Below are 21,343 nucleotides of genomic sequence, written 5' to 3'. Positions count from 1 at the left end.
TTTGGAGTCTTCATAATAGTTAGTTTTTATTTCGTTTTGAGTTTCGGTTTTAAATTCAGTTAGTTTTCATTCATTTTTAGAGCAGATTTGTTATTTTCATTTTTTTTTTTTAATGCTTCTTTTAGTTTAGTTTTTATTAGTTTTGACCTACCCTTGTGAGGATAAGCGGTATCGATAATGGATGGATGGATAGTTTTGACCTTCCTTCTTCTTTATGGATGACAGCAATACCGAAATAAATACATTTAAAATGAACATATGATATTAATTGAAAAAACAAAATCAAGGACATTTTTGCCAAGATTACAGTTATTTTTACTTTTATAAACCTAAGATGTATTTTCAATTCCTTTTTTTTTTTTTTTCAAAAGAAGTCGTCAACTCAAACATATTTTTTTCAAGAATATGTTCTATCCAAACCCACTAGTTGAAACGAGACATTCTGATAAATATTGCATTTGTGGAATAATGCTGTGTTTCAACTAGTGGGCCGGCATAGAACATATTCTTGAAAAAAATGTGTTTGTGTTAATTTCCTCATTAAGCATTTCCATTTTTATTTAATCTGTTCACAAAAATGTTTCCTCAATTTTAGTTTTAGCTCTTCCATTAGTTTTCGTTAACCGTAATAACCTTGAACCCAGGTGACGGAGGACGTCTACCGCCTGCTGAGCTCCGACTACGACCTGGTGTGCCGCGGCAAAGTGAGCGTGAAGGGCAAAGGCGAGATGTTGACGTACTTCCTGGAGGGCAAGGTGCAGGGCGTGGGCACGGCCACCACCTCCTCGGTGGTGCGCTCGGCCAGCCTGGCGCGCCGCATCCACTCCTGCGGCAAGACCAGCGTGCCCGCCAACCTGGGCAGCGTCTCCTCGGTCGCCGCCTCCCCCAACAGCCAGCCCACGTGCTTGCCCTCTTCCCGCGTGCCTGCGGTGGGAGAGGAGGAGGAGGACGAGGAAGAGGAGGAGGCGGGGGAGGATATAGATGCGACGGAGATTGAGATTGAAGCTGCGGCGACTGTGGCTGATGCTGCGGTGTAGACACAAACACAAGTGTGTGACCTCAGTGAAGGTAAGAAGAGCCAAGATGGAGGCCTTGAGGAGACCGGCCTGCATGTTTTCTGCAGGTGCGACGCTCATTCAGGAAATGAGTCCAGCCAATCATACTTGCTGTTTTTTTTGTTTTTGTCTTTTTTTTTTTTTTGGGGGGGAATATCAACTGCTCTGCACTCTTTGGACACACTCCATCCTTTCTCTGCAGGTAAAACAAAAAAATCTCTGCAGGGGGGATATTCTACAGTACGTGCATTTATTTAAAAAAAAAAGAAGACTGATCGTGCTATTGCTTTTGCACAGTCCTAATGATGCCAAGGATGGATTGTATTATTTACAGTTGTCACACAGTGTTATGGTGCGCCTAAGCATGCGTGTGTGTGCTTGTGAGTGTGTATGGTGGTGTGTGGTTGTATTACACAGCACAAAAAAATATTTCTAATACTTTTGCTGACACATTTATTCTTACCGGTGCATGACTTTTTACAAGTTGACAGCCATAGCTATGATTCCCCCTTCCAGTAAACCAAAGTAATGAATTTTTCAATACGGCATCCACCAGATGAGCACATGTGAGTCTTTCAAACACCATGTGATCAGCTAAAATCTGTCTTTTTTTTTTTTTAACCTAGTTTGAACAAGCTACAGTGGAACCTCTGAGGTCCTGTATAAGCCGTTGAAGGACATTCAACTTTGTTAGTATTTTGACTGCATTAAAAAAAAATCTTATTGGAAGTACGCTGGCTAGAAATAATCTGTAATAAATTACTCCTCGGTAATAAGTCATAAAAACAATAACAATAATACTTCTTCCTTTGGAATAAGCATTGCTGGGAGGAAAAGTCACAGAAAAAGCAAAAGAGTTCATCATATGAACAGGATGACACATAAACATCACGTAAGATGTGGAGAAAACTAAAGCACAAGTGAAACGTGTAGAATCAAGCACAAAAGGAAAGAGAAAAGAGGTTCCACTGTACGCGTTTCACCCCTATTGTCCAGACCAGTCCATGTATATTATTTAAAGCAGTAAACACACAGTTGTGCCCTTTAGGAACAAAACTTGCATGTATGGTACAAAGCCAAACAACATGGGTGGGGAACCTGAGGCCAGTGGGCCATATGTGTGCAATTCTAAAGAAAAAAAAAAAGGAACTTTTACAAAAAAAAACATTCAACCCACTAATGCTCGTAATATCTCCCAATAAATATTTGTAGGTCTTTTTATCAGAAAAAGGGGTTCCCTAAACTTGACACATGGTATTCCATAAAGACAGTATTAAAGCACACAATTGCACAAAACCAAATGTACTTCATAATGCATTTATAACACAAGTAGCCACCAAACCAATGCAGTTGTCCCACATTCCTCTTAGAAGCTATACAGTGGACCGCCCATATTCACGATTCGAGCATTTCTTTGGAATCCCATTCTCCATTTTTCATGAAAAAAAACTCACCTGTTCATGATTTTCTATAACAAGGTGAAAGAAAATAAGTATTTTTTTTATTGTTATTTTTTTCCGAGAAAAATGTCTACATTAGGACTATGAACGTATGTACTTTGGTTCTGAGTAAGAGTGGTTAAAACCACCAGCTGGCATTTTATATGCGCTCAGGCGTAAATACTGGCGAATCTTGAATCTCATACAGACGCAAGCCTCTTTTAACCTTTTTCAGATATTAGCAGACAGCACTGCGCCATGCTTGTCATTCTGGTGGACCGATGGGGTTTTCTTTGACACGTCCTGTCAATTGGCTGGCAGAATGTAGACTAGCCCTTGATCTAGCGAAAAGCAGGTCTAAGTTGTGGCACAGGTGGTGTAATGCGATTTTGGTTTCTGATTTTGAGCTCCGCCGACATATGTGGTGGACGTCATCGTATTTCACAGAGGTGGCCATTCTGTCTGACCGACGGACCGGTCCATCTATCCGTCCATGACGGACTCCTGTTTTAATAACATTAGACGGGAAACTGTAACCCTAAAAGTTAGGGGAGGTTCAGTAATTGGCGGAAGCTCGCTATCCCCCACGAATTGTGGTGGTCCACTGTACTCCAAACAGCTGTATCTTTAGTATATATCTGCACCTGTGTACATATGTCATGTTTCTGCCTTATTACATGTCAAGCTTAACCGTCTTTGTAACCTGCCTTTTTACACATATTCACTTTGATATGCAGGTCATACTCTTTTATGTTGTTCTTTGTAAATATCCAAACGCCTGTAAACTACTGTATGTTACAACTTGTACAGTGTAAAGATGGTTTATTGAATATTTTGTAATAAAGACAATATTGGTGTATAAAATGATGAGAGGCTATGGGTTCACAAGTATGGAATGTGTGAGCGTGTGTGTGCATATATATATATATATATATATATATATATATATATCATATATCATATATATATATCATATATATTATATATGATATATATATATATATATATATATATATATATATGATATATATATATATATATATATATATATATATCATATATATATATCATATATCATATATATATATCATATATATTATATATGATATATATATATATATATATATATCATATATATTATATATGATATATATATATTATAGATATACACACACACACACAGTATTTATATGTGGGTTTGTGAAGTGGGTTTTCGTCCGTCCCTCTATTTGTCCCTACCCGGGACCCTATCTGGTTTCATATATATATATATATATATATATATATATATATATATATATATATATATGTACATACAACCATTATGGTGACTCACAAAAAAAAAAAAAACTATGACCTCACAGAAAAAAAGCTTGTTGTTGCAGCATGGTGCTCAAGTACACGCGCACGCACACACGCGAATACGCACACACACTCATAAGGTGAAGCAACAAGGGGAATCTGAGGTAAATGACAGTTCACAAACAAGCTGTCCCACCTCCTCCCACTAGCCAATGTAACCTGCTTCCTGGCATGTACGCAAGATTTCAACACACCCATTTTTTTCATCCACTTAATCAATAGTACACAATCATTTCACACTTAAATGTGACTCCATACATCTCTCTGGTACTTACTGTATATACGTATATACCTAATGTATATCTTTAAGGGGATTAGCTTTTTTTTCCTCCACAATTTAAAACAGAGTCTTAATAACTTGTCTGTGATGTGCTTTCAGCAAAATACCCTTTGGATCAAGAATTTGTGGACCTTTTCACACCCTACAGGCTATTTGTGGTTTTGCTAAAATTCGTCTGTTTTTCGGGTTCTGCCCTGCCACCCCGCCTCATATACTACTGGGGCTATGGAAAGTACGGCTTCCGACCATGATGACCCGTTGTAGAGCGTTTTGAATCTAGACCACCCAGAGTGTGGAAATAAGTGAGTGCCCATAAAGACAATCAAAGCATTTTCCCTTGCAGAGGCAGCACTTCGTGTGTAGCATATCAACACATCACCAAAGACAGCCGTAAATTAATATCAGCATGAATAATTTTTTGGGGTATTTGTTTTTTTAAATATATTTTGGTCAAATTGTAGTTCACGAAACATGGGATTTTTTTCCCTATCGCATATAGCATAAAATGTTTGTTTTTTCCCCCCCCCCCCTTCCACTTTTTACCTCAAAGATGAATAAACAGGTTTGACTTGATTTTGTCCGCACCTGCTTGTCATTAGATTTCACACTTGACATGAATCAGTAATCAAGCTCCACATTGTCCCCTCTAATTGCAGACACAGCCCTCTTGTTTGAGCCACCAAATGGCCACAATGGACGTTCGACGACAGCATGTGAGTTTTTGCAATCTGAATGTTGCTCAAACTTTATTACGCCACAGCACAAATTTTAAAATTGAGAACAGTCACCCAAAGGGGGTGGTTGATGTGGATGCCATTTTTTCCCACATTCAGCCCCATGTTGTAGAACAGCAAGCTGTGCAAAAACTTCAACAGTTGGAAATGTACATTTAAAAAAAAAATCAGACAAGTTAATCTGTAAAGGTTGTAGTGCATTTTGGGTTCATCCTCTAAATTCACCAGTAAAACAAATAATCCCTGACTTTTTGTGAGTCATGTAACAATTGCATGTTGACTGATGTTTGCGCTCATGTAAAAAAGGGAGCCTTGGAGCTAAAAAAAAAAAAACAACCAAAAAACAACTACAAGCTATTCCCAACTGTAGCATTAATTTCCAAACCATTTACAATCACTCCAAACAGGATGTCATCCCGGAGGAGTCAGAATTGGACGATGCACCTGAAGCAAGCCGCACACCAGAACGCCAAGAGCGTGAGGAACATATGATGCTGATTACAAGTGACGAGGATGACGTCCCTCTCAAGGTTCTTAGGCCCATGCGGGGCAAGTCTTTCTCCTTCAGCGAGGAGCCTTCGCCACTCTGGACATCTCGCCTAGATCATCCGGAATCATCGATATTGGACTCACGGTTGGGTGAGGGGAGCATAAGGAGGCTAAGCGGGAAAATAACAGCTAGTCTTGACTCATGTAAACAATTACAATGGCCAGTAAAGAGCAATAAGCACAAAACATCCTTGATAAAGAAGAGGAGGAGGAGGAGAAGGAGGAGGAGGAGTAGCAGCAACTTATCCTCAATGCAATCCATGGTAAAAACAGAACATGTCATGTCTTATCTGAATAAAGTGGAAAGTCTATGCTAGTTATTTAGATTATTTTTGTTTTTTGAGTAGCGTCAGTAACACGTTTACCTTTAACTGCCATACAAGGGTAAAATGTACATTGAAAACTTTACGACTGAAGTAAAACGAATTATCCATTAATGTAGGCCTTGGTCTGGCATCATCGAATATTTATTAACTGTACAGGCAATGGTTTAAAACTATCTTAACCACTGTAAAGATAAATGACAGTAAAACTACTTACCCATGGATTTCATCGCATATTTATTAACTGCACAGGCAATGGTTTAAAACTATCTTAACCACTGTAAAGATAAATGGCAGTAAAACTACTTACCCATGGATTTTTCGGGGGCCAAGAAAAAAGAACCGGTTGTAAATTTGTTCTAGACTTGTGCTGACTATTAAATGCCTCCTGTGCATGAGTGAGATGTAATACCCCTCCATACCATCGGCGGCGGTCGTCACTATTCCTTAGAAATGGCATTCCGCTATATTTTGCCCTCACAATGAACTCGCACTCGATGCAAACGCTCAGGCTCTTGACACAATATCGTGCAGTATTTACGTTGTCAACCCTCGCTCTCGTACTCGCAAGAAGATTAAGGCAGCAAAGGTGAAATTCTCTTTCTTGGACTTCTTGCATTTACTGTTGGTTTCTTTTTCAGTATTTTTTCCAGCCTTGATTGGTACATTTTTATGCAAAAGAATCCTTTGCACTTTAAAAAAAAACACAAAAAAAACACAATGTGGTTATGCTTGCCTTCAAATCCTTTGTTGTTGGGTTAAGATAGTGAATCTTTTATGCACGCATTGAGAAATGTATGATCAAAAATCAAATATGGTAAGATATATTTTGTCCATATTTAAAATAGCATTTTTGTCATACATTTGGTTAGGAAGTGTATGGTCCTATGTGTCCAGGGTGGTAATCCTGTTCTCAATCCCTTTTGCAGTATGAGCAGCTTCCCCAGTGGCTGGTGAACGTGATGATCAACATAGAAGAAGGGAAAACACATCACCTGCTGATTGAGTGAACGCCAACCCTGTGCAAGTTTTATTTTTAATTTTTTTAATTTTAATGAATATTCACTTTGTTAAATAGGTTTAGGTAGTTTTTTTGTGCCGATTCAGAATCCGTACTCTGTACTGTATTTTTAGCACATCGGGTTTACATCAAGTACCTTGGCTCACTAAACCTTGGGAAACGTTGGTTTAATAAACGTGTCAACTGCTGTATATTTAACTTTAGACAAAGCAATTGGGAAGAGGTTATCTTGATGTTTTGCAAATCGGGTCAGCCGTGATTCATTGGGTCAGTGGGCCCTGTGTCACCAGTTTCTGTACCCAAAACTTGGCTCACTCAATTGGAAGGAAGCTCACGGATTCAGCTTGGGGGCAGGTCCAAGTAAATTCTGGGAGAGGTAGTTATTTTTATTTTTTGTACTGTAATGCCTGTGGATCGAGTGTAAGACGTGTCAAAAGTGAAGCCAAGGCAGCTGTATAGATTGTCACTTTCCACCAATACTACACGGAGGGAAACATCCAATTACCGTCAGTCGCCTTCACACAAACATGTTATGACTCTAGCGGGGTTATGCAATAAAGGGGGATGCCTGTGTGTGTGTGTTTTCCTGTGTGTGGGTGTCTCATGGCCTTGTTTATCTCCCTTTCCTGATAAGATGAACCTTCACCAAAAGAGGCGGCAGGAACAAAACGGCTTGTGGTGTCAAAACAGCGCACACACATCCAAACATGTTATTCCCTCCTTCAGTGAAACATCTTAAAGCCACATGTTTTCCTAACCTCTTCAGTCACAGATGAGTAAAATGCCCTCCCCCTCCCCAGCGGCCACACCAGCCCAGCTTGTTTTGATGTCCAATCACTGCGTCCCAAAGTCAATATTGACCGCAGACCCTGTGAACCTTCAACCACGCACGTCAGGCAGGGTCAACCTACTGTTTATCGCTGCTATGACACAAATATTTTATAGCTGTAGGCGTCATGTCAATTATTAACACTCACCAGAGGCCAGACGGATGCTTAAATACTGCTGCGCAGGAAGTCGGCGACAGGAAAAGCGTAAAGAGTTAACATGTGTGGATTACACGAGAAGATGCTGGCGACGGCCGTCGTTTTGGCGGCGGTGGCGGCTGCGGCGAGGTCATCCCCGGTGGTGGGCCCCGAGCCTATTCGTTGCGCCCCCTGCACCCAGGAGAAGCTGAGCGAGTGTCCCGCCGTCCCCACCGGCTGCGGGCAGGTGCTGAGGGAACCGGGCTGCGGCTGCTGCATGGCCTGCGCCCTGGAAAGAGGAAGCGCCTGCGGGGTCCACACGGCCCACTGCGCCCACGGTCTACGCTGCATGCCCAGGCCCGGCGAGGCCAGGCCTCTCCACGCCCTCACCCGGGGGCAGGGGGTCTGCACCGAAGACCAAGGTAGTGCCCGCGTGGCATTTGTCGCGTTTCGCTCACAAAGACGTAAATGCTAATTGATGCGTTTGTGTGCAGAAGATGCTGAAGGGGAACCAGACCACAGCTCCCTGCAGTACATGCTGGGCTTGCCCAACCAAGACGCCACAGATGCCCAGGAGAGCATCAAGGCCAAAGTGAACGCCATCCGAAACAAATTGGTGAAGCAGGTGAGAGGGGCAATGGAATAAAAATTAAATGTATTATTTTAGACTATTCAAATTAAATTGAAAATATATACTCATGTCATTCCCTCATTGGTGAATTGAATTCAGGCTTGAAATTAAGATTTTTTTAAAATTAGAATGTAGTATTAATTTTAATCCCTCAATACAATATTCAACCTATTGTTTTTTTTATTCCGCTTTTAATTGATCAACGGAAAATTCAATGAAGTTATTCAACTTAGTTCATAAACATACTTATTTTTATTCCGTAAGTGAGAATGTATTTCAGTCCATGAAGAGAATTCAATTTAGATATTATGATGTGTATCTACTGTATATTAAAAAAAAATGTTGTCAACTCATGTTAATTTCTCAATGGAAATTTCCATTGAGTGATGAGCATAAAAAGTGTTATTTGAAACCCTCAATGGTCTATTCAAATTTGTATGGAAATTAGAAAATAATTTTAATCTTTCAGCACAAATGTCAATTTAGCTATTAAAATTACAATAAAAACAAGACATACTCATCTTTCAATAAAAAATAATGATTGGTAAAACAAATGTACATTATTTTATTTATTTATTCCCTTAATAGAAATTTCAATTTAGCAATCTAAATTTGTTTATTTAAAAAATACTACCGGTAATTTGAATACCTCAATGGGAAATTCAATTCAATAATAAAAAATGAGCTTGACTGTCAAGTCAAACATTTGGTCCTCGTAGGGGTAAAAACTGAAATGCCAAAGTTCCCACACCTGTTTTAAAGCTATTGTGAGCACGTTCATAATAAAATCGAAGAAGCCTGCATTAGTCCTGCAATTGGCTTCATCTCGATTTGCAGCTGCAAATATAAAAGCTGGCAAGGAAACCCAGCTGCATTGTGTGTAGCAAAAAGAACTAGCAGTTGATGGTTCCATATTTTCCCGGTCAGGGTCCTTGTCACATTGAGCTCGACGCCGCCCTGGACGCTATCGCCAGCTCCCAACAGAACCTCGGTGAGAGGTTCACCACCTTCTACCTCCCAAACTGCGACAAGCACGGCTTCTACAAGGCCAAGCAGGTAAGGAGCACAAAGTGTAGCTCAGCCACCGTTTGCTTGTCACCTCCCTTCACAATCTCCTCTTGGTCTTTTCCTCAAGTGTGAGTCATCTCTGGTGGGACCACCCGCTCGCTGCTGGTGCGTCTCGGCCTGGGACGGCAAGATCCTCCCCGGCGCCGGCGACATCCCTGGCGACACAGAGTGTCACCAAGAAGTCACTCACTGAAGCAGGAAATAACACACGAGGACACCTTCAACTCTTTATGAAGACGAATTGTAAATTATTTTATTTATTCATGACAAGTAATTTTTTTTTAACAGTTTTCCCGTCTTTTTTCGTTGTCTTCAATTGTAAATAGGGCAACACTGTATACATATATTTGTATTTCTGACTAAATAACTCCATTCCTCCAAAACCACAGCCCTGCAACCACTGCCAAGCCCCATTTCAGGGCCTTCTTTTTTTTTTTTTTTTTTCTATTTCAATTCATTCACATCGACACAGCCGCTCATTCATGCAACATGTTGACATTGTCTGCATGCATCTTCATTTCCTCAATGGGGGATACTTAAAGTGCCGCAAGTATGTGTATGCTGGTCAAGCACAAACATAATCAAGGCTCATCCAAGCTTCTACTTTTGTCTACCTCTTCAGTTCCCCCTCCACACCTCTTTTTATCCAAAGCGTCACTGCTTTATAAAAAAAAAATATATATATATATATATATATATATTATATATATTCTCGCAAGTATTCTAATATTTATGTAATATTCGAGTGTTTACTATTTTGTAATCGAAGACTGATGTGCAGAAGTTACTGTATATTCTGTTATTTATGTGTATATGTAAAATATACAGTTCTGTGCCAAAAGTCTTGTTCTTTTGTTTTTGACATACTGTCAAGACCACATACTTATTCTAATAGAATCAGAAAACGCACAAGACAAATGTTAAAAAAAAATTGGAAAGTATTTCGATTGATCTCCACTTACACATTTTTGTCATGTATAGTATAGATATATAAAGCATGGGGAAAAAAACTATGCGGGATACACACATGCTGTTTTTTAGATTTATAAAATGTGACGCTACACACACATGATGAGGGGAAAAAATGGTAATTGTGTTCTTACTGGGTTTTTGTGTGTATGTGGTGTAGTCAAGACGACCATAATCATATCTCCACTGACAATCATTGTGAAAAATCACTACACCGACACCATGGTACAATCAATAAGGATAATCTTTTAAAGACATCCGATAGTCAGGCCTTGGTGGACTTTGATCAGTAGAGGGGGGGGGGTGCCCCTCTTCAGACAAAAGTAAAACAGACATCGCATCAACACAAATCAAGACATGTTTGAAAACATTCTAAACATGAAGTATTTAATTGTGCTCACAATCTAATTGGATTTATTTGAAACAACTACAGTGTTACTTCAAAATGCAAAATGTGTATTGCAATTTGGTTTTCACAAGTCGTTTTAACAAGAACGCTCGTACAAACCAAAGACTTTTGCACGTCACTGTATGTACGGTATTCTGGTTGGTTTATGCTAAAACTAAGTATTTACTTCAAGTTTTGTTCCTGGAGTATACGATTGTGTTGACAAGAAAAAAACAAAACAAGAAAAACAATATAAAAGACAAAACACATTCAAATAGTACACAACATGCATAGTTTCATTGTGCCTTTATTAAGTAAAAATAGACCTTTGAGGGTTGCCTTGTACTGTACATGCAAACTACATATTTACCTCAAGCAGGGTTTCCGAAACGTTTTAAGCACATTTACAAAAATATGTCCTGTATTGCCATAACATTAACATACACTGGACATAACCCAATGGTAATGATTTAATTTAAAACAAACATGAGTCAAACATTATTTTGGAAGAAATTGTGCGCTTGTTCAATGATTATTAAAATAGCGAATAGGGATGTTCGTTAACCACTTTTTTTCCAGACCGATACCAGTATGAGTATTCACGCTTTGAGCACTCACCCATACACAGTACCGAACCTTCTAGTATTTTTGATACGTACATTTTTTTAACACAATGAGAGAAAAAAAATGTGAATAAAGACCTTTCTTTCTGATGCAGATGATGATTCACCAGTGTGTCAAACTGCCACAGTATAGCGCCAACTACTGCCAAGGAGGACTTACTTGCACTTACTATTTTCTTACGTATCGGTAGCTGGTATCGGTAGCCCCACTAGCACCCTTAACTTAAAATAAGGCCGGTATCAGCCCAATACCGATACCTGGTATCGGTAGTCACTGATCCCTAATAGCGATCCAACTGAACTGTACCCCAAATCCCCTGGACCCCTGACCAAATCAATGGTCTACCAGAACTAAGGGATGACAGCCTTTTTTCTTATCTTTTGTTGATTAGATATTAGCATTTAATCATCGTGCTAATTGCTGTGCTAGCTGTTGTGATGTGCTATACACTGGACAGGCTGACTCCCTGAGTAACGCAAGCTTCCTCTGGAGAAAGAATTTGAAATTATTTGGGCCGAATCGCCAGGTAGTGCGAAAGCCCTCTTGAAATTGACGTTTACTGTTATTAAATTGACTTTTTGGAGGATTAGCATGCTTGAATCCTGTTTAAAATGTTGCTTTTTTTAGAACACGAACACCCCCGCACTCCCACCACTACCAAATGCGCTAGCACCCCTGAGAAAGTTTGGAGTGACACTTTCAACGATCAAAATTCAGCGGATGCAAACAAGCCTCAAGGACTCGTGCACAGAATCGAATAGCAAGTCGGCCATTTTGGTATGAGGAAGCCCTTTTGGTAAAAAAAATTCCAGAGCTCATATCGGTCCAACTCTGACTAAGGATTTCGGCCATAAAAGCCCCAAATGGAAGGAGGTATCCTTGACGGACGGGCAATGCTGAAGTGAGACGCTTTTATGCTGCCGTTAAACTTGGATTTCAATGATTCACCATAAAAAATGTGCGACCAGTCATCGCTGTGTGCGGGTTCATAATAATCATTGTTATTATTATGGCAGCGCAGCTGTGCATTCCATCGGCTTGGGACATCAAGCGCACGAGTCTTCTCGGTCAGAAATGTTCGTGAAGAATCCATCTTGTTCCTTGTACAAAAAAGGTCCCGCAGATAGAGAGAGCAAACATCCACATATCGGCTCTCTCCCAATATCCTCAGTGTCTCTGCTTGTTTACAGATCTTTAGCCCTCCCCCTCCCTCAAGTCCCGCTTGGGCTCCTATTGGCTCTGCGAGCTGAAGTGCCGGACGACTCCTCGCTCCTTCCCATCGAAATCTGGCAAGGGCTGCCCGTATTTGTCCACACACCAACAGAAGCCTCGCTTTCTGCCCTTGGATGGACGGCACTGCGAGTGAAGAGGGGGACAAGGTGAAGCTAAATGTAAAAAAAAAAAATAAAATAAATACTTTGAGTTGAATGCGCCGCATTATGGCTAACGGGCCACTTTAGTCAGTGGAGGAGAACGGCAATAGTTAAGAGGCATTAATGGGCAGTTTGTGCTTGAGTGGACGCAGCCTTGGCCACGCGGTGCGCTGTGGTATTTTCAGCAACTTTTATGGTCCACCTCCTGTTACGCACACATATAGAGGCCTTAAAGGTAAACAGAAACCTGCTCAAATATTTGCTTAGGGACCTTCGTGAACAACTGAGAACCCAGATCTATTTTCAGGAGCCGGTGGCAGCACGAATCATCTGTTGCTGATTATACCCCACAGCTCCAAATTATGGGTACTACAAATGACTTACAGAGTCTGCGTGGAGCTACCCGAGGGCTGTTATTTTATTGCCAATTTTACTAAAGGTCAACCCCCGCTCTAGTAAAACAAGCAGACGTTCGTTACCGGCGATCGGGGATGGAAGTTTTTGCGTCCGCATCACAACACACCATTGCTAAAAATAGCAAAGTGTCACAAAAATGTCTCCAAGGAGACATTTATTGCTATTAAGGGACGGTTTGGCTCCAGATTATGCGCATGTCCAAATTAGAGCAGACCACATGAATGGAACCACCGGAGGCCTGTGTGCACACTGCACACTGCGCTGCATCCACTCTACATAAACAAAGACAATGAGCCTGGCTGCTTATGAGATGATTGCAGGTCAAAGGAGAGCACGTCCATTAAGCAGGAGGCCGTGCTGTGTAATAAGAAAAGCGACGCAGCGGCGCCCTAAGTGCCTCCATATGAACGCGTCAGAACAGCTCATTTATTACAACCCCGTTGTGGGCTGAGCCGCCGTGCGAGGGATGCGGGAGGGGGGATGGCGGGGGCATGGCCGCCGCTCTATTTCTGGGACGGCTTCTCAAAAGTCCAGCAATTATGGGGTGAGGACGTCGGGTGCCGGCGGCCACCTTGACGTCTGTCTCGCTGGGAAGGTTCCCGAGCGTCGTCCCGGCCAGGCAACGCCACTGGGGTTAGGGCCCTGCGGTCGCAGTCTCCAGTGCCAGTGGCTCGGGGTCTACCTCACTGGTGTGGCGGTGCAATGATGAGGCTCTAATAACTACCGATGAATACAGGAGGACAGATTCACATCTATAATTGGGCTGCAGGAGGCCCACAGCCTGAGTCACTGCGTTTGGGCTTTGAATCTCTATTAATGCAGCCTGCAAAAAGTAAGACATTTGGGATTGCGCTTGAGAAACAATAAAGCTCATGTTTTGAACGGAACTATTTTGAAACCTAACAACGGTCTTACAGTGTTGTTGCCACAGAGGGTCACTGTTTCGTTTGGCACGGTTTTTACGTCGGATGCCTTTACTGACGCAACCAACCCCTATTTGATCCGGGCTTGGGACCAGCTGCTGGATATCAGGAATTGAACCCGCACCATCTGCATGAAAGACAGCAGCATGTAGCACTACCTGTGTATCAGGTCTTACAATGTCCACTAACCAAAAAAAAAAAAGGCCCCTTCACACTGTTCACCTAAGATGACTTTCAAGGCCAGCTGTTTTGTTCTGTAAGAAACCGATGGGGGATTGTGCGGCGAGAGATTGACCTGTGATTCAACCCACTTCCAACAGAGAATCTGATGCATAACTGGTGTGCAACATTGCCAGTGTATAAGGGAAGAAAATGGAAAGTTGAAGACCCAAATCTCACAACCCATGCCTGCGTTGAAAGCAACTGTCGCCGTCCAGTCTAATTGTCAGAAGTGCTAAATGAATGCACACTACGGGCAAGGCAATTTCCCACTTGGGTAGTTGTGTCTGAAAAGAATAGGTGAGTACATGCTGTTACAACTCCGATGCTCCATTTTGCTTGCGCAGAATCTGATATTCAGCAGAAGTACTACTACAATTTGAGAATTGGTGACATTGCCAACTGCTTGTCTGGCGAGCATATTATTACTCTTTCACACAGAGCAATGACACAAAGTTGCTGCATCAGAGCGGTGCGAGCAGACCGCCTTTGTCCGCATGTGCCTTTGACACAGAACCCAGTGGAGAAGGGCGAATGCCATAACCGTGCGCCGTCATGCAGCCAATACGATTATAAAATGGCATCGGTGCAAATGTCTGGTGTGATATCTAAAGTAATTGTCAATTCTTTAAATAAAACATGGCGGTTTTCCCGTGGGAGTCATTGAAGTTTTACACCCCTTTTCCAGCATTCCTTTATCTACATGATCTGGTACGACATCTGAAGGTTGGCTTTGTCTCCACCATCTTGTCTCTGGTTCGTATACCGAACAGCCACGTGGGGAAAAGGTTGAGTAAATTCCGGCTTTAAAGGCAGTGTGAAAGATCATTCGTGACACCTGACCACCAACAAAGCTTGATTATACTTATGTTTCCTACCTGCTTTTTCTTATAAAAGCCCTTCTTGTCGCAGTTTGGTATGCGGAAACCTCTGGGGTTAAGGTTGTCTGTAATTTTGAGGTTGCTGAGGATGCTCTCGATCTCCCTCCGACAGGGGCCCTGCACACAAGAGAACATGTCAGCAGTTCCGGTCAGTTTATTATAAAATGGTTGAGTGTCAATGGTTGTCTGTTCATGTATGGCTCAACTAAGACATTTAAGACATGACTGCAACCAGTCCAGACTGCAGTCTGCCTTTCACCCAAAGTCAACTAGGAAAGTCTCCCGATCCTAGCGAAGGGTTTAAGCATTACAGAAAAGGGATGGATAGATATTGAGATTGAGGGATGGGTGTTCTGGTACCATATACCTCAGCTAGCACAACATTCTCCATTCTGTTGTGTTGTAAAAATGAAGCCATTGGTGGTTTAATGGTTCACATCAGATTGATACGGACTTGGTAGCGTTCCAAGTTCTTCTTGATTTTCCAGCTTCTTGGAGCTGACTAAATCAGAACTTGTGGGAAGGAACCACGGAACAGCCCCATATAATCTGAGTCCAATTCGCACAACTGTCTAATCGATGCTGTCAATTGACATAGCCGCATTATCCAAGTGTGGCAGTTCGACTATGAGAAATTTGTTTCGATAAGGACTAAGTTATTCTGAATCAAATTAAAGAAAAGACAAAAACACATGACCGGAAAAAAACATTTGAATTAAGTCACACAATTAAGCCAATGCATTTACGGACCTTAACTGTTCAATATTTGGACTTTTCCTATGTTTTTTGCTGTCATTTTCTCCTGGTTTTGGTCTTTGGGCTGTGTGCAGTTCCCACACCTGACCTGACCTGTGACATCTTCTTCAAGCGTTCTCTCTCCTCTTGTTTGATGTACACCAGGAATCGGATGATGGCGATCAAACAACTAGTAGACCACCAGAGTTTGTTTTAATCCAAACCAACACGCCAAATGCGAACAAAGTCTTAAAAAAAAATCCCTTTTCAGTCAGACGACCTAGAAAATTGAATTTCCTGCATTGTTGACTTGCGACCAGACCAAGGTGTACCCCGCCTCTTGCCCAAAATCCACTGGGATAGGCTCCCTGACACAGCATAAGCGCTATAGGAAATTGATGGATGGATGTGGGAAGGCAGAGCCAAAAAGGCCTGTCTTAAGCTCCAAGTACTCTGGTCGCTAATTAAAGCGACCGTGCAGCCAAAGCCCAGTTCTCGTGTGCATTCACGTCTCTGGCCAAAAGAGGAGATGGAAATAGTAGCGGGGCTTCCCAACAGGCACTCAAGCCGGCCAATCCATCATCCGTTGGCTCTGGGCGCAGCCGGCACGCGGACGCCTTGTGGTCAAACAACCGCCTGACCCGGGTCAGCCGCAGGGCCACGGTCCCTGCTCGCTGCCATGCCATTCTGTTGGTCGCGGTGCCTGCCAACCTTCAGCACGCTTCCCCCAAAACATTTCGTCGCCCGCAGGAAGAGAAAAACACCAAAACACAGAGCGAGAGAGTGAGAGCAATAGCGAGGGAAAGAGGAGAGAAGAGAAAAACATTCCAAGTCCGTGCTCCAGAGGAAGGAAACTATTGGTTGTGGTACTTACATACTCAGGCTCTGGTTTAATCTCCAGGGAGAAGTTCTGTTGGTCTGTCAGGAGTGGTCCGGGCACGTCCTCCATTTTAAAGCTTTTAATTCTCTTCTGCTGCTCCCGTCGTAGGATTTCAGCCTTGGCGGAGGGCAGGAAGGGGTTAAGCGGAGGTCTCACGGGTCCCGTGGGTCTGCTGTGCGCGCCGTGCGTCTTTTGGAGGACGCCGCTGGTCGAGTTGTGCTCCTCGTCCTGAGTCTCGATGGTCTCTGCCAGTGTTTTGAAAGAGCACGTGGTTGTTTTGCTACTGTGTTTTGGTTACAGACCCAAGCACGCACATTTGAATACTGTTGGGTATCATTGTTTCTAGCAGTATTGGAAGTGAGTGACTCTGACATACCAGGAGGTAAAATCGGTGTCAGTCGCTAAAGTGACAATCTAAAGGTACACTAGTGGGGCTCGTTGTCGGACACCATGCTGGGGTATGACTATTTTCGAAAGTTGAAAATTAAGTGTCAAGGGTATTAAGATGATGCATTTAGGAGGTTCCATCCCTTTGAGAAGTCATACTGTGATAATAGTTCCTATGTAATGCCCACCGCCATAGAGGCAATCCAAAGGGCAATTCAATTTGTAACCCCCAAGTTACCAATAGACAAATGTACCCCATTGGGCTTGTGACTAATAAAGGGCTGGACACCCTGGTACCTGACCTTCCATAAACAAAAAGGTGCATGTATGAAACCAAGCTGAAATGGTCAAGGGGATAAGGGTAATGCATTTGAGTTTACCATCAAGACAAATTGTGATGATGGTCCATTCCCTAACTACCACAATACAATCATGCAACGCATTTGAGGTTTTCACTCCGATGATCATATTTCCAGCAATACATTTACAAAAACACGACAATACTGGTCGTATTTTTTGACACCCCAGTGCTTTGTCCAGGACCAAAATGGTACAGGCGTAATCAAAAGCTATAAGTCAAGAGTAAGGGTGATAAGATAGTGATAAGCCATCCAGTGATTAAATTGCTCACCTACCTATACTGACACCTAATGTGCTTATTTTTAAGCACACTAGTACCTTTTCTATGACCAAAAATGTTAAGGTATGACCGCAAGCTACACTATAAGTCAAGGGTCAAGAATCTAAAGGTAGTGCATTTGAAAATACTGCCGCAGTGACGAGCCAGACTGTGATGAGAGTCAAATTTCAACTAACTTGGGCTACACCCTGGACTGGTCGCCAGTCAATAGCAGCGCACATAGAGGTAAATTAGCATTCACATTGACAATTTAGCGCAACTTCACCTCATAATGCATGATAGTAAACAATCCATTTTTTAATAGCGCTTTTCTTATTAGGTTCATGGGTGAGCCTGAGGTGATCCATGCTGACTTTGGGCGAGAAGTACACCCAAGACTGGTCACCAGCCAATCTCAAATAATAATAAACATATCATATGGCAACTAATTGCAAAACGGCTCTTTATAGTTACCAAAAGATGCCATACGTTGGCGTTAAAAGACTACTTTTGTATAAAAGAAACACCCTGACTCACTTAACATGAGATGGTGCTACAGAATTATTTTCGTCCAAATGAAGCACCCCAATTCACTTCCGCGTAAATACTTGCACCAGGTTGCCACAAGATGGTGCCAAAGAAATACTACTGTTGCTTTGGTCTGAGTTAAAAAAGAAAAACAGCAAGTAGGTAAGTTTTTCCACAAATATCACAGGATATATTCCCCACAAAATCTGCAAATTTGCACATTTGATATGACATCTCAGTCCATGCCGAGAGCTGAACTTAGTTGTTACTTTTGCAGCTCACATTGAAGACCCCCTTGTCCCTCACCCCCAGCACTTAATTAGAAGCCTATAAAGGTCCAGTATGAGCCATAAAGACAACCCTGTGCTCATTTTGCGCGCCGTTCCAAACTCCTCAATGCACGCCAGTGTGCACGCATGCACGCCGTTAAAGCGAGCGTGAGTAATCAAGGTGCACGCATACCTGGCAGTTCATTGACAGGAGGCGTCGGTCTCTCCGCCAGCCGTCGAGTGCTCGTGGCGTTGGCGCAGACCCCTCGTCCCTCCAGAAGCGCCTGCAGAGGTCTGGTCTCGCCGGACTGGTGCTGGCAGGACAGCCCGGCGCCGCATCTGCCCGTGTACACGCCGCACGGCTGTCCGAAGCTGAGCGCGCACGTCAGGCAACAGCCGCAGCCCGGCTCTCGGACCCTCTCGGCGCAGTCCTTGGGCAGAGGCTTGCAGGACAGGCGCGCTCCATCGTCGCACGGCTCGCACCTGATCACCGGGCCCAGCGCACCTGACCCGCGGCCAAAAGACACTAGCACGAAAGTCACGAAAAGTGCGCGGAAGCACGAATCCATGGTGGCGTGTGTGGCCACGGGTGTAGTAATCCTGTCGTAGTGACTCGTTCTGCTCTCTCATTCACGTAATTCCACCGCACAAAACATCCCAATATATAGACCCTGCAACTGTAGTCACTCCCCCCGTGGAACTCCAATGATGAATTGCCTCCACTTCACTCTGCCATTTCTAATCACAGCAATGTACTTGACTTTATTACTACAAATGACTAAATATCCATCCATTCTGTCTATGTTTAAACCTCCAAACCTTTAAATCCATTTACTTCTCAATCTGCAACTGAGGTTAAGTATACCTATATTTAAAAAGTACCTTAGAATCAATCATCATCACTAAATGATTATTTCCATGAGGAAAATCCTCCACCCCAACCTCCCAACCCCCTTCCCCCCAAAAATGCATACGATTACTATGCATTGTGCATAATTATAGCATGCGTATCAAGTACGTCTTGTGCTATTTTTTCGAGCCTATACACAAAGTCATCCAGAGGGGGCGCCAAATGCGAGCTTGTGAGAGAGTGTGTGTGTGTGTGTGGGGGGGGGGGTGTATGTGTGTGCGTGGGGGGGGGTGTATGTGTGTGCGTGGGGGGGTGGGGGGGGTGCTTGGGCGTGTGTGTGTGTGAGTGACGGGTTCAATGACCCTTTGTTGTCTGGGCTAGTCATGACCCCAAAAATTTTGGCCCTTTGCTGCTTTAGCATATGAAGTGTATCAGGAAAGTACCAGGACTGGTGGCACAAATTATATATTTTAAACTCAGATTTCAAACATTCAACTGCCGCATCTGGTGTTTGCTTCGTTTAGGTGACAGTTGTGGCAGAACAACTCTGCTTCACCAGGACAGCGCTCCTCCTAACTGAGCATCTGACAGTTCCTGGACGAGAAGCTGCAGAGGATCCAGGGGGGTTACTTTGAAGTGGAAAATTGGTAAGTTTGGATTAGATTTTTTTTCTGACACATCACATACTGTATAATGAAATATATACATAGTAAATGGAATAAGCAACAACAAATTATGATTTGTTTGTTTAATAAATCATTCATTCGGCTCCGTTTACACAAATAGTTCTGCATCTGCTTCCATAAGTGGTGTAAACAGTGAAATATGAATCTGTCAGCAGTCCCTTTGGCGACCTGTGAGATTCTGGCGAGGTAGTTTGTATCAGCTGGATGACAACAAGATGTTAATTGTAACGTTTTTCACTGAACAGGTTATGTATTTGCATTTGAACATTAAGGCTAGCCAGCTAGCTGTTGCGCTAGCGAGCTAGATGCCTACCTCCTCCAACACACCTGATTCAAATGATCATCTAAAACAGGCTGGATATGGCATCTTGAGGATTGTACTTGGGCACCCTTGGCCAAAGTCATACCTTAACCTTTTTTTTTGTTTTTTTTTTGCCTTAGGATGTCATCCCATAAAATGTCTTTACAATAATATGTTCTACGCACCTCCACTATAAACAGCATTCTGATTAATATTGTGTTTGTGGATCAGCTTCAGAAAACAGGTGAGCCATGATTGGTCGTTACCTGAGCCCTAAGCAACCGTGATGTCATTTTCAGTTGACACAAAGTGGCAAAATGGCCGCCCCCTGAGATGGCTAAAAACGGGTGGATTGACTTCCCCTTTAAATCGGCTACATTCAGTTCTATCCCTGAAAAGAAATTATAAATAAATATAATTTAATCCGAATTTGGTTTAGTTTTTTGTGTTTTCTGAAAAACTGAAAAAAAATGACTTAGGCAATTATTTTACGAGGGTGATGATAATTAACACCGATCAACAACGTTTTAGAAGTAATATTTATAAATCAAGGGTTAGGTTCAGCAACAAGTGGATTTTCTTTCTAAAACATCATAGCTATAAATTATAACGCATGGTAATATCCGTATTGCACAAGCTTTTATAGTTCAAATGTAAACAAAAATACAAATATCTCAAAAACCTGATGGACCAGGAAAATAGTAGAGACATTTTTGTAATCAAAATAAAAAATGGGACACAAAACGCCATCTCTGATTAAAATTTGCTGTTGACCAGTATGTATAATAATTCACTTCTTTTTTTTCACGAATTTTGTATGGCCCATGTACAATTTGAAAAAACTGATGGCCCCCAATAGGAAAGAGA

The 21,343-nt window shown here is 42.3% G+C and overlaps 3 protein-coding genes across 6 annotated transcripts in view; 2 read left to right on the top strand and 1 right to left on the bottom strand.

Annotated features, from left to right (window-relative positions):
• The window catches only part of LOC147141084 (adenylate cyclase type 1-like), a 42,563-nt gene extending 39,211 nt beyond the window's left edge, over nt 1-3,352 (top strand). For both annotated transcript variants that reach the window (XM_086043316.1, XM_086043317.1), the window contains exon 20: nt 645-3,352. In XM_086043316.1, coding sequence (XP_085899442.1) covers nt 645-1,037 — 393 coding nt within the window. In that variant the 3' untranslated portion in view covers nt 1,038-3,352. The remainder of the gene's footprint in view (nt 1-644) is intronic.
• A 1,350-nt stretch (nt 3,353-4,702) lies between these two features.
• Nucleotides 4,703-10,261, top strand: LOC147141083 (insulin-like growth factor-binding protein 1). Of its 3 annotated transcripts, XM_086043699.1 has the most exons (7): nt 4,703-4,849; nt 5,278-5,682; nt 6,672-7,659; nt 7,744-8,150; nt 8,223-8,353; nt 9,287-9,415; nt 9,495-10,261. In XM_086043699.1, the coding sequence occupies exons 4-7, from the start codon at nt 7,811-7,813 to the stop codon at nt 9,618-9,620; spliced, it is 726 nt and encodes a 241-aa protein (XP_085899825.1). In that variant the 5' UTR covers nt 4,703-4,849; nt 5,278-5,682; nt 6,672-7,659; nt 7,744-7,810; the 3' UTR covers nt 9,621-10,261. The 3 variants fall into 3 exon arrangements, with proteins under 3 accessions (XP_085899825.1, XP_085899828.1, XP_085899827.1); XM_086043702.1 differs by having other exon boundaries at nt 6,672-8,150; nt 8,226-8,353; XM_086043701.1 differs by lacking the exons at nt 4,703-4,849; nt 5,278-5,682 and adding an exon at nt 5,921-6,331 and having other exon boundaries at nt 6,672-8,150.
• An 814-nt stretch (nt 10,262-11,075) lies between these two features.
• Nucleotides 11,076-19,566, bottom strand: LOC147141082 (insulin-like growth factor-binding protein 3). Its single transcript, XM_086042950.1, has 4 exons — nt 18,833-19,566; nt 16,831-17,081; nt 15,219-15,338; nt 11,076-12,764 (listed from the first exon to the last, which is right to left on the bottom strand). Exons 1-4 carry the CDS (start codon nt 19,206-19,208, stop codon nt 12,639-12,641), a joined length of 873 nt encoding a protein of 290 aa, XP_085899076.1. The 5' UTR covers nt 19,209-19,566; the 3' UTR covers nt 11,076-12,638.
• Nucleotides 19,567-21,343: the final 1,777 nt, after the last annotated feature.

The sequence above is a fragment of the Filicampus tigris genome, chromosome 10 (genome assembly GCF_054856515.1).
Source record: "Filicampus tigris isolate MCC_2025a chromosome 10, RoL_Ftig_1.0, whole genome shotgun sequence".
Classification (NCBI taxonomy): Eukaryota; Metazoa; Chordata; class Actinopteri; order Syngnathiformes; family Syngnathidae; genus Filicampus; species Filicampus tigris.
Note: the sequence above shows the minus strand (reverse complement) of the source record. Positions and strands in the feature narration are given on the sequence as shown.